The sequence below is a fragment of the Pseudophryne corroboree genome, chromosome 1 (assembly GCF_028390025.1).
Source record: "Pseudophryne corroboree isolate aPseCor3 chromosome 1, aPseCor3.hap2, whole genome shotgun sequence".
NCBI classification, from domain to species: domain Eukaryota; kingdom Metazoa; phylum Chordata; class Amphibia; order Anura; family Myobatrachidae; genus Pseudophryne; species Pseudophryne corroboree.
This window is the reverse complement of record NC_086444.1, coordinates 525007233-525021926: the sequence shown is the minus strand read 5'-3', so window position 1 is coordinate 525021926 and position 14694 is coordinate 525007233. Positions and strand designations below refer to the sequence as shown.

The window sequence follows — 14694 nt, the reverse complement described above, 5'->3', positions numbered from 1 at the left end:
CGACACTGGAGTCAGACTCCGTGTCGACATCTGTGTCAGCCAGCTGAGGTAGCGGGCGTTTTTGAGCCCCTGATGGCCTTTGAGACGCCTGGGCAGGCGCGGGTTGAGAAGCCGGCTGTCCCACAGCTGTTACGTCATCCAGCCTTTTATGTAAGGAGTTGACACTGTCGGTTAATACCTTCCACCTATCCATCCACTCTGGTGTCGGCCCCACAGGGGGCGACATCACATTTATCGGCATCTGCTCCGCCTCCACGTAAGCCTCCTCATCAACCATGTCGACACAGCCGTACCGACACACCGCACACACACAGGGAATGCTCTGACTGAGGACAGGACCCCACAAAGTCCTTTGGGGAGACAGAGAGAGAGTATGCCAGCACACACCAGAGCGCTATATAATGCAGGGATTCACACTACCCACAGTGATTTTTCCCTTATAGCTGCTATATACACAGATTTGCGCCTAAATTTAGTGCCCCCCCTCTCTTTTTAACCCTTTGAGCCTGAAAACTACAGGGGAGAGCATGGGGAGCTGTCTTCCAGCTGCACTGTGAAGAGAAAATGGCGCCAGTGTGCTGAGGGAGATAGCCCCGCCCCTTTTTCGGCGGACTTTTCTCCCGCTTTTTTATGGATCCTGGCAGGGGTATTTTACACACATATATAGCCTCTAGGACTATATATTGTGCTTATTTTGCCAGACAAGGTGTTAATATTGCTGCTCAGGGCGCCGCCCCCCCCCCCCCCCCCCCCCAGCGCCCTGCACCCATCAGTGACCGGAGTGTGAGGTGTGCATGAGGAGCAATGGCGCACAGCTGCAGTGCTGTGCGCTACCTTGTTGAAGACCGAAGTCTTCTGCCGCCGATTTTCAGGACCATCTTCATGCTTCTGGCTCTGTAAGGGGGACGGCGGCGCGGCTCCGGGACCGGACGATCGAGGTCGGGTCCTGTGTTCGATCCCTCTGGAGCTAATGGTGTCCAGTAGCCTAAGAAGCCCAAACTAGCTGCAAGCAGGTAGGTTCGCTTCTTCTCCCCTTAGTCCCTCGTAGCAGTGAGTCTGTTGCAGGCAGATCTCACTGAAAATAAAAAACCTAAAATATACTTTCTTTTCTAGGAGCACAGGAGAGCCCCTAGTGTGCATCCAGCTCAGCCGGGCACAAGATTCTAACTGAGGTCTGGAGGAGAGTCATAGTGGGAGGAGCCAGTGCACACCAGGTAGTCCTAAAGCTTTCTTTAGTTGTGCCCAGTCTCCTGCGGAGCCGCTATTCCCCATGGTCCTTACGGAGTTCCCAGCATCCACTAGGACGTCAGAGAAATAATGCTTATATAATACCCAAGAAGCAGATGATGGAAACAGCACTCTGATATCATGGAAAGGTTCCGCAGAGCTTTAAATCCTTTTCACAATAACATTACTTTAAAATGCATCAGGGCCTGTCACGGTAACCACAATGACTATGCCACAAAGAGGATGTGAAATCAACAATCAGTGAACCCTAATGCTTAGAGTCGAGTTTTGAATAGCGCCATAAGATACAGGACCAGTTCACATGGAATAATGGTGGGTCATCATACAGCAAGTCATGTGACGCCGACAGGCGCCAACATCACCCAGTTACCCACACAAAAATCATAGTCATAATGCACTTTTTTTGTGTAGGTTCTTACAATTCAGTACACACATACCACAATGTTTATAAATCTATGCATGTACATCAATAATACAGCTAACCTGTAGCTTACTGCAGAACACTATGTTGCACGCTTTTTATTATTAATATTATTATTAATCGTAAGTATTTGAATGAGACCACGGACAGCATGCTTAAACAAGTCACCTTGATTGTGGTACCACAAGTCTCAGCCTGCCATGCTGGGACTACAAAAGTTGGTGTGCGACCCTCTGGTTTACAGTAAACAAAAATGACTTTAAAATAAGATTTTACTTACCGATAAATCTATTTCTCGTAGTCCGTAGTGGATGCTGGGGACTCCGTCAGGACCATGGGGATTAGCGGCTCCGCAGGAGACAGGGCACAAAAATAAAGCTTTAGGATCAGGTGGTGTGCACTGGCTCCTCCCCCTATGACCCTCCTCCAAGCCTCAGTTAGGATACTGTGCCCGGACGAGCGTACACAATAAGGAAGGATTTTGAATCCCGGGTAAGACTCATACCAGCCACACCAATCACACCGTACAACTTGTGATCTGAACCCAGTTAACAGTATGACAACGTAGGAGCCTCTGAACAGACGGCTCACAACAAGAACAACCCGATTTTTTTGTAACAATAACTATGTACAAGTATTGCAGACAATCCGCACTTGGGATGGGCGCCCAGCATCCACTGCGGACTACGAGAAATAGATTTATCGGTAAGTAAAATCTTATTTTCTCTAACGTCCTAGTGGATGCTGGGGACTCCGTCAGGACCATGGGGATTATACCAAAGCTCCCAAACGGGCGGGAGAGTGCGGATGACTCTGCAGCACCGAATGAGAGAACTCCAGGTCCTCTTTAGCCAGGGTATCAAATTTGTAGAATTTTACAAACGTGTTCTCCCCCGACCACGTAGCTGCTCGGCAGAGTTGTAATGCCGAGACCCCTCGGGCAGCCGCCCAGGATGAGCCCACCTTCCTTGTGGAATGGGCCTTGACAGATTTAGGCTGTGGCAGGCCTGCCACAGAATGTGCAAGTTGAATTGTGCTACAAATCCAACGAGCAATCGTCTGCTTAGAAGCAGGAGCACCCAGCTTGTTGGGTGCATACAGTATAAACAGCGAGTCAGATTTTCTGACTCCAGCCGTCCTTGAAATATATATTTTCAATGCCCTGACAACGTCCAGCAACTTGGAATCCTCCAAATCGCTAGTAGCCGCAGGCACCACAATAGGCTGGTTCAGGTGAAACGCTGACACCACCTTAGGCAGAAAATGAGGACGCGTCCGCAGTTCTGCCCTGTCCGAATGGAAAATCAGATATGGGCTTTTATACGATAAAGCCGCCAATTCTGACACTCTCCTGGCTGAAGCCAGGGCCAGTAGCATGGTTACTTTCCATGTAAGATATTTCAAATCCGCCGATTTGAGTGGCTCAAACCAATGGGATTTGAGAAAATCCAAAACTACATTAAGGTCCCACGGAGCCACTGGGGGCACAACCGGGGGCTGTATATGTAGTACTCCTTTTACAAAAGTCTGGACTTCAGGAACTGAAGCCAATTCTTTCTGGAAGAAAATCGACAGGGCCGAAATTTGAACCTTAATGGACCCCAACTTGAGGCCCATAGACAATCCTGTTTGCAGGAAATGTAGGAATCGACCCAATTGAAATTCCTCCGTGGGGGCCTTCCTGGCCTCACACCACGCAACATATTTTCTCCAAATGCGGTGATAATGTTGTGCAGTCACCTCCTTCCTGGCTTTAACCAGTGTAGGAATGACCTCTTCTGGAATGCCTTTTTCCCTTAGAATTCGGCGTTCAACCGCCACGCCGTCAAACGCAGCCGCGGTAAGTCTTGGAATAGACACGGTCCCTGCTGAATCAGGTCCCGTCTTAGAGGTAGAGGCCACGGATTTTCCGTGAGCATCTCCTGAAGTTCCGGGTACCAAGTTCTTCTTGGCCAATCCGGAGCCACGAGTATCGTTCTTACTCCCCTTTGCCGTATAATTCTCAGTACTTTGGGTATGAGAGGCAGAGGAGGAAACACATACACTGACTGAAACACCCACGGTGTTACCAGAGCATCCACAGCTATTGCCTGAGGGTCTCTTGACCTGGCGCAATACCTGTCCAGTTTTTTGTTGAGGCGAGACGCCATCATATCCACCTTTGGTTTTTCCCAACGGTTCACAATCATGTGGAAGACTTCTGGATGAAGTCCCCACTCTCCCGGGTGTAGATCGTGTCTGCTGAGGAAGTCTGCTTCCCAGTTGTCCACTCCCGGAATGAACACTGCTGACAGTGCTATCACATGATCTTCCGCCCAGCGAAGAATCCTTGCAGCTTCTGCCATTGCTCTCCTGCTTCTTGTGCCGCCCTGTCTGTTTACGTGGGCGACTGCCGTGATGTTGTCCGACTGGATCAACACCGGCTGACCCTGAAGCAGGGGTTTTGCCAGGCTTAGAGCATTGTAAATCGCTCTTAGCTCCAGTATATTTATGTGAAGAGACATCTCCAGGCTTGACCATACTCCCTGGAAGTTTCTTCCCTGTGTGACCGCTCCCCAGCCTCTCAGACTGGCATCCGTGGTCACCAGGACCCAGTCCTGTATGCCGAATCTGCGGCCTTCTAACAGATGAGCACTCTGCAACCACCACAGAAGAGACACCCTTGTCCGTGGCGATAAGGTTATCCGCTGATGCATCTGCAGATGCGATCCGGACCATTTGTCCAGCAGATCCCACTGAAAAGTTCGTGCGTGGAATCTGCCGAATGTGATTGCTTCGTAAGAAGCCACCATCTTTCCCAGGACTCTTGTGCATTGATGCACAGACACTTTTCCTGGTTTTAGGAGGTTCCTGACAAGTTCGGATAACTCCTTGGCTTTCTCCTCCGGAAGAAACACCTTTTTCTGAACCGTGTCCAGAATCATTCCCAGGAACAGCAGACGTGTTGTCGGGGTCAACTGAGATTTTGGAAAATTCAGAATCCACCCGTGTTGTTGCAGCACTACTTGGGTTAGTGCTACTCCGTCCTCCAGCTGTTCTCTGGACCTTGCCCTTATCAGGAGATCGTCCAAGTAAGGGATAATTAATACGCCTCTTCTTCGCAGAAGAATCATCATTTCGGCCATTACCTTGGTAAAGACCCGAGGTGCCGTGGACAATCCAAACGGCAGCGTCTGAAACTGATAATGACAGTTTTGCACCACGAACCTGAGGTACCCTTGATGTGAAGGGCAAATTGGGACATGCAGGTAAGCATCTTTTATGTCCAGGGACACCATAAAGTCCCCTTCTTCCAGATTCGCTATCACTGCTCTGAGTGATTCCATCTTGAACTTGAATTTTTGTATGTACAGGTTCAAAGATTTCAGATTTAGAATAGGTCTTATAGAGCCGTCCGGCTTCGGTACCACAAATAGCGTGGAGTAATACCCCTTTTCCTGTTGTAGGAGGGGTACCTTGACTATCACCTGCTGAGAAAACAGCTTGTGAATGGCTTCCAATACCGTCGCCCTGTCTGAGGGAGACGTTGGCAAAGCAGACTTTAGGAACCGGCGAGGGGGAGACTTCTCGAATTCCAACCTGTAACCCTGAGATACTACCTGCAGGATCCAGGGGTCCACCTGTGAGCAAGCCCACTGCGCGCTGAAATTCTTGAGTCGACCCCCCACCGTTCCTGAGTCCGCTTGTAAAGCCCCAGCGTCATGCTGAGGGCTTTGCAGAACCCGCGGAGGGCTTCTGTTCCTGGGAAGGAGCTGCTTGCTGCCCTCTCTTACCCTTTCCTCTGCCTCGGGGCAGATATGACTGTCCTTTTGCCCGCTTCTTATAGGACCGAAAGGACTGCGGCTGAAAAGACGGTGTCTTTTTCTGTTGGGAGGGGGTCTGAGGTAAAAAGGTGGATTTCCCGGCAGTTGCCGTGGCCACCAAATCCGATAGACCGACGCCAAATAATTCCTCCACTTTATACGGCAATACTTCCATATGCCGTTTGGAATCCGCATCACCTGACCACTGTCGTGTCCATAAACTTCTTCTGGCAGATATGGACATCGCACTTACTCTCGATGCCAGAGTGCAAATATCCCTCTGAGCATCTCGCATATAAAGAAAAGCATCCTTTAATTGCTCTAAAGTCTGTAAAATACTGTCCCTATCCAGGGTATCAATATTTTCAGTCAGGGAATCCGACCAGACCACCCCAGCACTGCACATCCAGGCTGAGGCGATGGCTGGTCGCAGTATAACACCAGTATGTGTGTATATACTTTTTAGGGTAGTTTCCAGCCTCCTATCAGCTGGATCCTTGAGGGCGGCCGTATCAGGAGACGGTAACGCCACTTGTTTTGATAAGCGTGTGAGCGCCTTATCCACCTTAGGGGGTGTTTCCCAGCGCGCCCTAACCTCTGGCGGGAAAGGGTATAATGCCAATAACTTTTTTGAAATTAGCACTTTTCTATCTGGGTTAACCCACGCTTCATCACATACATCATTCAATTCCTCTGATTCAGGAAAAACTACAGGTAGTTTTTTCACCCCCCACATAATACCCCTTTTTGTGGTACTTGTAGTATCAGAGATATGCAAAGCCTCCTTCATTGCCGTGATCATATAACGTGTGGCCCTACTGGAAAATACGTTTGTTTCTTCACCGTCGACACTAGATTCAGTGTCCGTGTCTGGGTCTGTGTCGACCGACTGAGGTAAAGGGCGTTTTACAGCCCCTGACGGTGTCTGAGACGCCTGGGCAGGTACTAACTGGTTTTCCGGCCGTCTCATGTCGTCAACTGATTTTTGTAATGTGCTGACATTATCACGTAATTCCATAAACAAAGCCATCCATTCCGGTGTCGACTCCCTGGGGGGTGACATCACCATTACCGGCAATTGCTCTGCCTCCACACCAACATCGTCCTCATACATGTTGACACACACGTACCGACACACAGCAGACACACAGGGAATGCTCTATTGAAGACAGGACCCCACTAGCCCTTTGGGGAGACAGAGGGAGAGTTTGCCAGCACACACCCAAGCGCTATAATATATATGGGAACAACCCTATATAAGTGTTGTATCCTTATAGCAGCTTAAATATAGTAATATCGCCAAAAAAAGTGCCCCCCCTCTCTGTTTTACCCTGTTTCTGTAGTGCAGTGCAGGGGAGAGTCCTGGGAGCCTTCCTCACAGCGGAGCTGAGCAGGAAAATGGCGCTGTGTGCTGAGGAGAATAAGCCCCGCCCCCTATTTCGGCGGGCTCTTCTCCGGAGTTTGTGAGATCTGGCAGGGGTTAAATACATCCATATAGCCTCAAGGGCTATATGTGATGTATTTTTTAGCCATAAAAAGGTATTATACATTGCTGCCCAGGGCGCCCCCCCAGCGCCCTGCACCCTCCGTAACCGCTGTGTGAAGTGTGCTGACAACAATGGCGCACAGCTGCAGTGCTGTGCGCTACCTCAGGAAGACTGAAAAGTCTTCTGCCGCCTGCTTCTGGACCTCTTCCATCTTCGGCATCTGCAAGGGGGGTCGGCGGCGCGGCTCCGGGACCGGACTCCATGGCTGGGCCTGTGTTCGATCCCTCTGGAGCTAATGGTGTCCAGTAGCCTAAGAAGCCAATCCATCCTGCACGCAGGTGAGTTGACTTCTCTCCCCTAAGTCCCTCGATGCAGTGAGCCTGTTGCCAGCAGGACTCACTGAAAATAAAAAACCTAAAAACTTTTTCTAAGCAGCTCTTTAGGAGAGCCACCTAGATTGCACCCTGCTCGGACGGGCACAAAAACCTAACTGAGGCTTGGAGGAGGGTCATAGGGGGAGGAGCCAGTGCACACCACCTGATCCTAAAGCTTTATTTTTGTGCCCTGTCTCCTGCGGAGCCGCTAATCCCCATGGTCCTGACGGAGTCCCCAGCATCCACTAGGACGTTAGAGAAAAGAAGTTAAATCTGCTTCTAAGTCTCATACCCAATGGCATGGCCCCTTTATCAGAGAGGTATTAATCCTTATCCTACCTACCCAATGCGCTGTGTAGAGAAGCAGCACCCAGTGATGCTGTACCCAGTGCTGTGCCCAGCAGTACCCTTATTATGTGACTGCTATCAGTGTACGGTAATGATGCACATCTATGCCTGCTAGCAGTACAGTATATGTATACAGATAAGTACTGAGTATGTCCGCAGTGTCCCCCAGCCTTTCTCACTAGCTTGGTCGCTCGGTACGGGCCCGGCCCTAAGATGCAATGTTCCATTCTTGCACCCTGGCCCGGCCTCGGGATGCGGTGATCCTTGCTGCCCCTGCACGTCTCCAGCCGCCAATCCGACGCTTCTGCGTTTCCAGGAGACAGGGACAGTTTGAATCCCGTACTTCTGACGGGTGCCTGCTACTTGTCAGCAGTCTCTCAGGGGCTGGAGCGACGCGCTGGTGGGCAGGTAGGAGGGAAGTCTCAGGAGGTGCCGGTGGTGATTGGCTAGGGAGATGGGCTGAGGAATGAGCGGTTTTCTGAAGGAAGCGCTGTGATTCAGAGTCCTGGGTGTGCCTCAGCCAATACCACCTCATTATTGGCTGAAGCGCACACAGGACTGACTCACAGCGCATCCTGTAGGACCTGCACATTTTTTAAAAAATGAGTCCCTCACTCCCAGTACCTCGTAAAAACGTGCTATACCTCGTATTTTGCTAATACTGTATTCAATATTTTATAGTATTGCATACTGGAAGAGACAAGTCTACAACTACTCATAACAATACTAGTGTATACAATATGCTGTGTTAAATAGACTTGCATAGGTGCAAATCATTTTAGACTGCCCCTTGCTCCCAAGCCTGCCACCTCACCGATTGTTAATTTCAAGGAGGACTCAAGGAGCCAGTTCAGGGAACTGTTGCATGATGTTATGTGGGAGCACTGTGGCATGATGTTATGTTGGGGCACTGTGGCATGGTAAGTGGGGAAACATTATGTTATGTGGGGGGATATTATGATCTCTCCTCCTCACCCCAGACTCCCTTCCCGCCCCATATCTGCCTAATCCTGTGTGTTTGTCTCTAATTCCTTGTGCAAATAATTACTCGTGCAAAATTCCAGATTCACAAATGGTGCCATGACCAGAGACAGTTTGGAAATAACTAGAATAAAGTGGTGTGTCCTATTTAGTGCAATGGGAATATGATACATGATTTGTAAAGTTCTATTTCAACTACTTGATAGATTTTAGCTTACTAGAACAATGACACTTGCTTGCAAATATATTGCTGAAAAATCACTGAAGACCAATACTGTAACTAACTACCATGATCTAACAAAACTGTACCCAGGAGTAGAAACTCCTCTTAGCAACCTAACTGTAATCTTCTACTTTAGCCATACCCTAATTCTTCCTACCCCAAATCTTAACTTACATGAAGAATGAGACGCGTGCCAACATGGCTTTCTGAGCACTAAATCCAATATATATTTTACCTTGCCAAGTTGCTGTAAGAATTTAAGATGTCTCTCTTCAAAATGAGTTGGATCACGATCTTCAAAGCCTCCGGAAAAGCCAAATGCTCCAATTCTCATATTGGGAAGTAAATCACTTTCTGCCAATAGCTCATAGTCTGGGGGGAAAATACAGTAAGTGTACATTACCCACTTTACAAAATGTGACAAAACAGCTGGAAACTTAAACAGCAACTGAGAAAACACTCTGTTGCACTGCATCAGCAAGCTTCCTGCACCACTGATTTCAGATTCCTACCTGGAGTGAACAAGCTGTTAAGTTCCCTTATAACTGCTCGAAACGAAGGTCGAAATTCTGGCTCATAATCCATGCAACTGTTTATCAGGTTTGCAAGCTCAATCCACTTTGGCGTTGGTAGTTGATGTCTATCTTCATAAAATTGCAACTTCTTAATAATAATAATAATAATAATAAAAAAGGGGTAAACATGGAAGAAAGTGTAATAAAAATAAAATTTATTAACAAGAAATTTTCACTTCATATGTCACTTCCCACGCAAATGCATTTTATTTTCAAATTCTTCCCAGGTTAAGCTATGAGGAATATGCGTCACAGTGTGCAGGTGTGAGCGCCTTCTGACTCTACAGGTACTGAGAGGGAAACGGTATGTAATCCCGATCTAGGTTTTTGTGTGCCTTTTACCCTACATAACAGTGTAAGACATAAGTCAAACAGCTAAGTTACTACTCCCATTTCAAAACAGTGTAATAAATTCTTGAATGCTGACAAAAAATAAAAAATTGTGAAACATATTTTAATGTTTCTACTTTCTCTCCTTCCTTCTTTGCCACCACATCGCTGGGACCTGCATAAAATATGAGCTATCAATGGCTGCGTTAATATTGGTGGCTAATCACGCTTCTACTTGACAGCAGTCACAGAAGCTGCAAGTACTAATCTGCTCTTCTGTTCCCCACAGTTTTTTATGTTGTAAGCATTTGTGTCATGATCCATTCAAGTGTGTTGTGGTGCTTTGTAGATACATTGTAATAATTGCTTAAAAACATGAATAGAATAATATTAGAACATTAATATTATAGGTGTTGTAAAGACATAAATAAAATAAAAATAAAAACACAAGGACCACTCCCCAATTGTAAATAGATCACTCGGGGTCTATGTTTTGTAGCACTGTGTGTTTTGCCAAAAAGTTACATAGACTTGCATAGTGGCAAATAGTTTTAGACTGCTCCTTGCTCCCAGCCTGCCACTTCACTAAATGTCTATTTCTGGAATGACTGTTCAGCATCCCTGCCCCCTACTTTACTGACTGCGCTCATTTCCTGTCATTCACACTGTTGGCAGTAATACCCCTTTTACACTCGCACACCCGGGTCACTCCCGGGATGCGTCCCAGGATGCATTCCCGGTACTGACCCCTTTCACACTGCACTAAGACCTGGGATCGACCCGGGACAGCCCCATTTACACTGATCCCGGGATATCCCTGCAAATGCATATGTATGTCATTAGAAATGGCCTTTTTCTGGCTCACATAGATGAGGTCACAGTAGTCAACAAAGGGAGGGGTGGTGCCTGCTCACACCATTGCTGCAGTCATGGCCGACGGAGTACCAGTGTGTATGCCTGAGCTCATGATTCTTTCTGCTTTGCAGATGTTTCATACAGCCAGTGACAGCCTCCTCTCCCCTCATGCTCAGCAACTCTCTAACCTCCTGGTCTGTCCAGGTCGCCATGCTGCCTTCCTCACACGCATCCAGGACGCTCCCCAGGGCTCTGGAAGATGACATCATCTTTTCTGAGCCCATGAAAGCTCCAATCGGAGGCCTTTTAGCAGTCCCGGGTAGGGAATTCCGGGACGGGCCCTTTCACACTACCCAGCTTCCCGGGACGGTCCCGGATTCAACCCTGGTCGAGACCTGGGTTGAAATCCCGGGATGCTCGACCCGGGAAATTGTCCCTGTACCCTTTCACACTGACAAAAAACCCGGGATGATGCGCGTTCACGTGCAATATCCCGGGATCTTCATGCGAGTGTAAAGGGGGTATTACTCAGCAGAGGAGACACGCTGCAGACTATGAAGAGGCAGATTAATGACAGTGCTAGTTTAGCTAATAGTGTGTGAGGGGAGGGAATGTTATGCACTGTAATTTGTTCAGTGGTTAGACAGTGCGGAACTCCCCCTATAAGTGGGGAAGGAAAACTTCCAAAAAGCCTCCTCAATGTTAAAAGCCGATTTTGTCAGAAATGTATATATAGGCAATATAGGCTACACTGAAAAAATAAAAACCTGACACACATCTAAATTCCCATTCCCCACAAATGCTTATCCATCTTGAAAAGTAGAATTATCAATTTTTAAATAAAGCCTAATTAAAGATTTGTAATTGTGTTAACAAAATAAATGCATGCAATACAAAGAAACAGAAATATAATAATCCTAAAACAAATAATTTGAGGTACAGATGCGTCCTCATACATCTAGCCTCAATACACCATGCAGCGTGAGATGCCTGGCATGAGTGAGTTGCCAAGTGCATATCTGTACATTGATGTTGTAATAAATATTAGCTAACATGAATAAACTTACTGGTTACACCTATAAAAATAATAATGCTTAAAGCTAGACTTGAAACAAACGCCAGCACTATAGTAATAATGCACGGATTTGGACTGAGCATTTAGGCAGGCATACTTTTAGTCTATTTATCAACAAATGCAGAGCATGCCTTAAGTCCACCATAACCATATAAATTCTGCTAGTGTGGACAAAGCTTCCATGACCAAAGCTACGATATTAGTTATGTATTGGCATACTGACTCACTCTCCCACATTTTAAGTGAAAGGAAAACTATACAAATCTTAGGCATAATGGGAGAAATACCCACAACCGATGTGTAAATACAATCCCTACAGCTAACAAAAAAATGTTGAGCCCAGGGGCATTATCCCAGAAAGTGCCAAACTGTGTGCCTGCATTTAGGACAATTTATTTTTCCCCCCATTATATTCAAGCTGAGAGGTGATAAATACATTCTATGGAGAACACATCATTGTATTTGATGGAATATTAAAAATAATGTAAGCATCGAATTGGTCTTAAATTATCCCGTAATATTCTTTACTCTGTATTATGTTCTGAATTTACAGACCACTTTACTGGTTACATTTTTTTTTATTTTTTTTATAGGTTTTTAACAATTAAAATTTTAATCCTCATCCATGATACTGTTTGTGCAACATAATGTTAATAATGAGGTCATTAAGTGTAACTTGAGGGAGTTTGTGTATTATTATATATGTATATATAAAATCAATTTTGACTGTGAGTTTATGATTGAAATAGGTAAATAAGAAAATTAAAACTAAGAAAATTTAATTTTCCAAATGCAGACAGGAGATGGGTTGAATTCAGAATTGGTAACAAAGCAAATCTGCACATTGGCAAAATGATGTGGTACTGCAGGTGGGGAGATGTAAAATTCTCAGTGACTTAGCACTGGGAAGCGCGTGTCCTAAAGGAACGTTAAGCTGCAGTGTAAAAATTAAGCTGCCCACTATTTGTGGGCTAAACTGAAAAAAGGAATACAAGTATTTACACCCCTTGCTTTTCAGCATGCTCTGTCAAGGTGCAGAGTGTTTTTATTTGCTACCAACTCTGAATTAGCCGCAATGGCTGAAAACAAACCCATCCCCCCCTCTCAAAAACAAAATGTAATTCACAAACATGATTATGACACATTTAAATTCTACTGAACACCTTGTACCCAAATGAAGAATACATGATAAGGAATGGTTTCTGATCACCATTTAACTCAAACTTACTCTTTGAGAATCCAGTGCATTCAGCGGCTTGTCACCACCGCTGCATATTTCCCATAAGGTGGTACCAAAACTCCATTTGTCTACCATTGGGTTGAGATTTTTTTGATTGTCAATGCACTCAGGAGCTACCCATGGAATTCTTTCCAGAAGAACTTAGTGGGAAACAGAAGAACACACACATATTATCTTTTGTTTATAAGGCGCAGCAAAATGTATGCACCGCCGTATGGAGTAAAACATACAAAAAACATTTCACATTACTGGATCTTAAATAAAATACACAATGGAATGCCACAGCATATATACCAAATAAGAAATAATCAGACCAGACCGGGGAGGACAGATAACTGGAGCATAGATAGTGCAACTCAATGAAGCAAGTGGGAGAAACAGGGGAGAATCAGTTCAGTGCTTAGTGATCCTGTACCCAACATATGGGCGAGCAAACCGAGATACTAAAAGGAGATGAGAGGAAATTACTTCAGTGGAGAAGCAGAGAGAAGGAGCAGAAAAGGTGGGAGGAAGTGTGATGTCGAAAATGTAGGGAGGGGATGAGTGATTTAAAGGCTTACAGGTGAGGAGTTTGAAGTGGATTTAAGTCACAAAATTTTATTGACAAGAGAGAAACAATGACAAATGGAAGTAATTGACATACTCAGAGCACAAGAAAACTAGAATAACAACAACATAACACAGAAGAGGTGAGAGCGTAAATTAACATGTTGGAGTACATAGGCTATAAAATTAAGTGCATGAGTTTGTCTCTACGGTTTTTTATTATTATTTTTTAAACAAACCCAAAAACAATCAAGAATTAGGAACAAAAATAGAAAATAATAAAGAATATTCCGAAGGGCCAACCAGTGGAACCCTTGGAAGGGCTTGTAGGAAATTGCCAAGACAGTCAGAGGGAAAAAGAAGCAAGAATGATAATAAAAATTGAGGAGAGAAAAGAGTAGAGATAAATAAAGAGTGAAGAAGCAAAAACAAATCACAGACGAGGGGAGAGCGAGTCGGGGGAAAAGAAGGGTGAGGAAAAAGGGTAAGGTGAACTAGGAGAGACCTGGGAGAGCTACTTGAAATTTAGTGTACCAAGGTGTCCAAACGCTGTGGAATTTATCCACTGTGTTGTTCATCAAGGAGGAAAGGTATTCCATCTTTGCTACAAACCAAACACGGTTCATAAGTTCAGGACGGGTTGGAGGGGTGGGGTGTTTCCATGATTTAGCAATCGGGAGTTTAGCTGCACAGGCTATATGCATAGCCAGTTTGTTTTCTGGCTTGGATAGCTGACAGGCTGGGGCACACAGGAACAGCGTCTCAGGAGGGAGGGGGGGGCGTCCGGAATAAGCGACTGAATAAGGATACGGACCATTAACCAGAAAGAGGCTATCTTCGGGCAGCTCCACCAAATATGAAAATACGAGCCTACTTGACCACATTGGCGCCAACAGAGGTTAGAAGTGTTCGGATATATTTGGTGTAAGCGTTCGGGAACCAAATACCAGCGTGCATAGACTTTGTAGGAGTTCTCCTTAATGGAGACGCTAATAGAACATTTAGAAATATTCAATCGAACAGATTCCCATACGTCATCATCTAGGGAGGTCCCCAAGTCAGTTTCCCATGCAAGTTCATGTACTGTGCGTGGAGGCGAAACTGGAGACAAAATGGAGTGATACAAAATAGAAATAATGCCTCGATCCGTGGAGCGGTACATGCAAAGGCGCTCCATCGAAGTCGGGA

General features: G+C 46.0%; 1 protein-coding gene across 2 annotated transcripts in view; it reads right to left on the bottom strand.

Annotated features, from left to right (window-relative positions):
- The window catches only part of JAK2 (Janus kinase 2), a 457412-nt gene that overhangs the window by 70042 nt on the left and 372676 nt on the right, over positions 1-14694 (bottom strand). For both annotated transcript variants that reach the window (XM_063913981.1, XM_063913980.1), the window contains 3 exons: positions 12949-13100; positions 9398-9548; positions 9121-9257 (listed from right to left, as the gene is read on the bottom strand). In XM_063913981.1, the coding sequence (XP_063770051.1) occupies positions 9121-9257; positions 9398-9548; positions 12949-13100 (440 nt within the window). The remainder of the gene's footprint in view (positions 1-9120; positions 9258-9397; positions 9549-12948; positions 13101-14694) is intronic.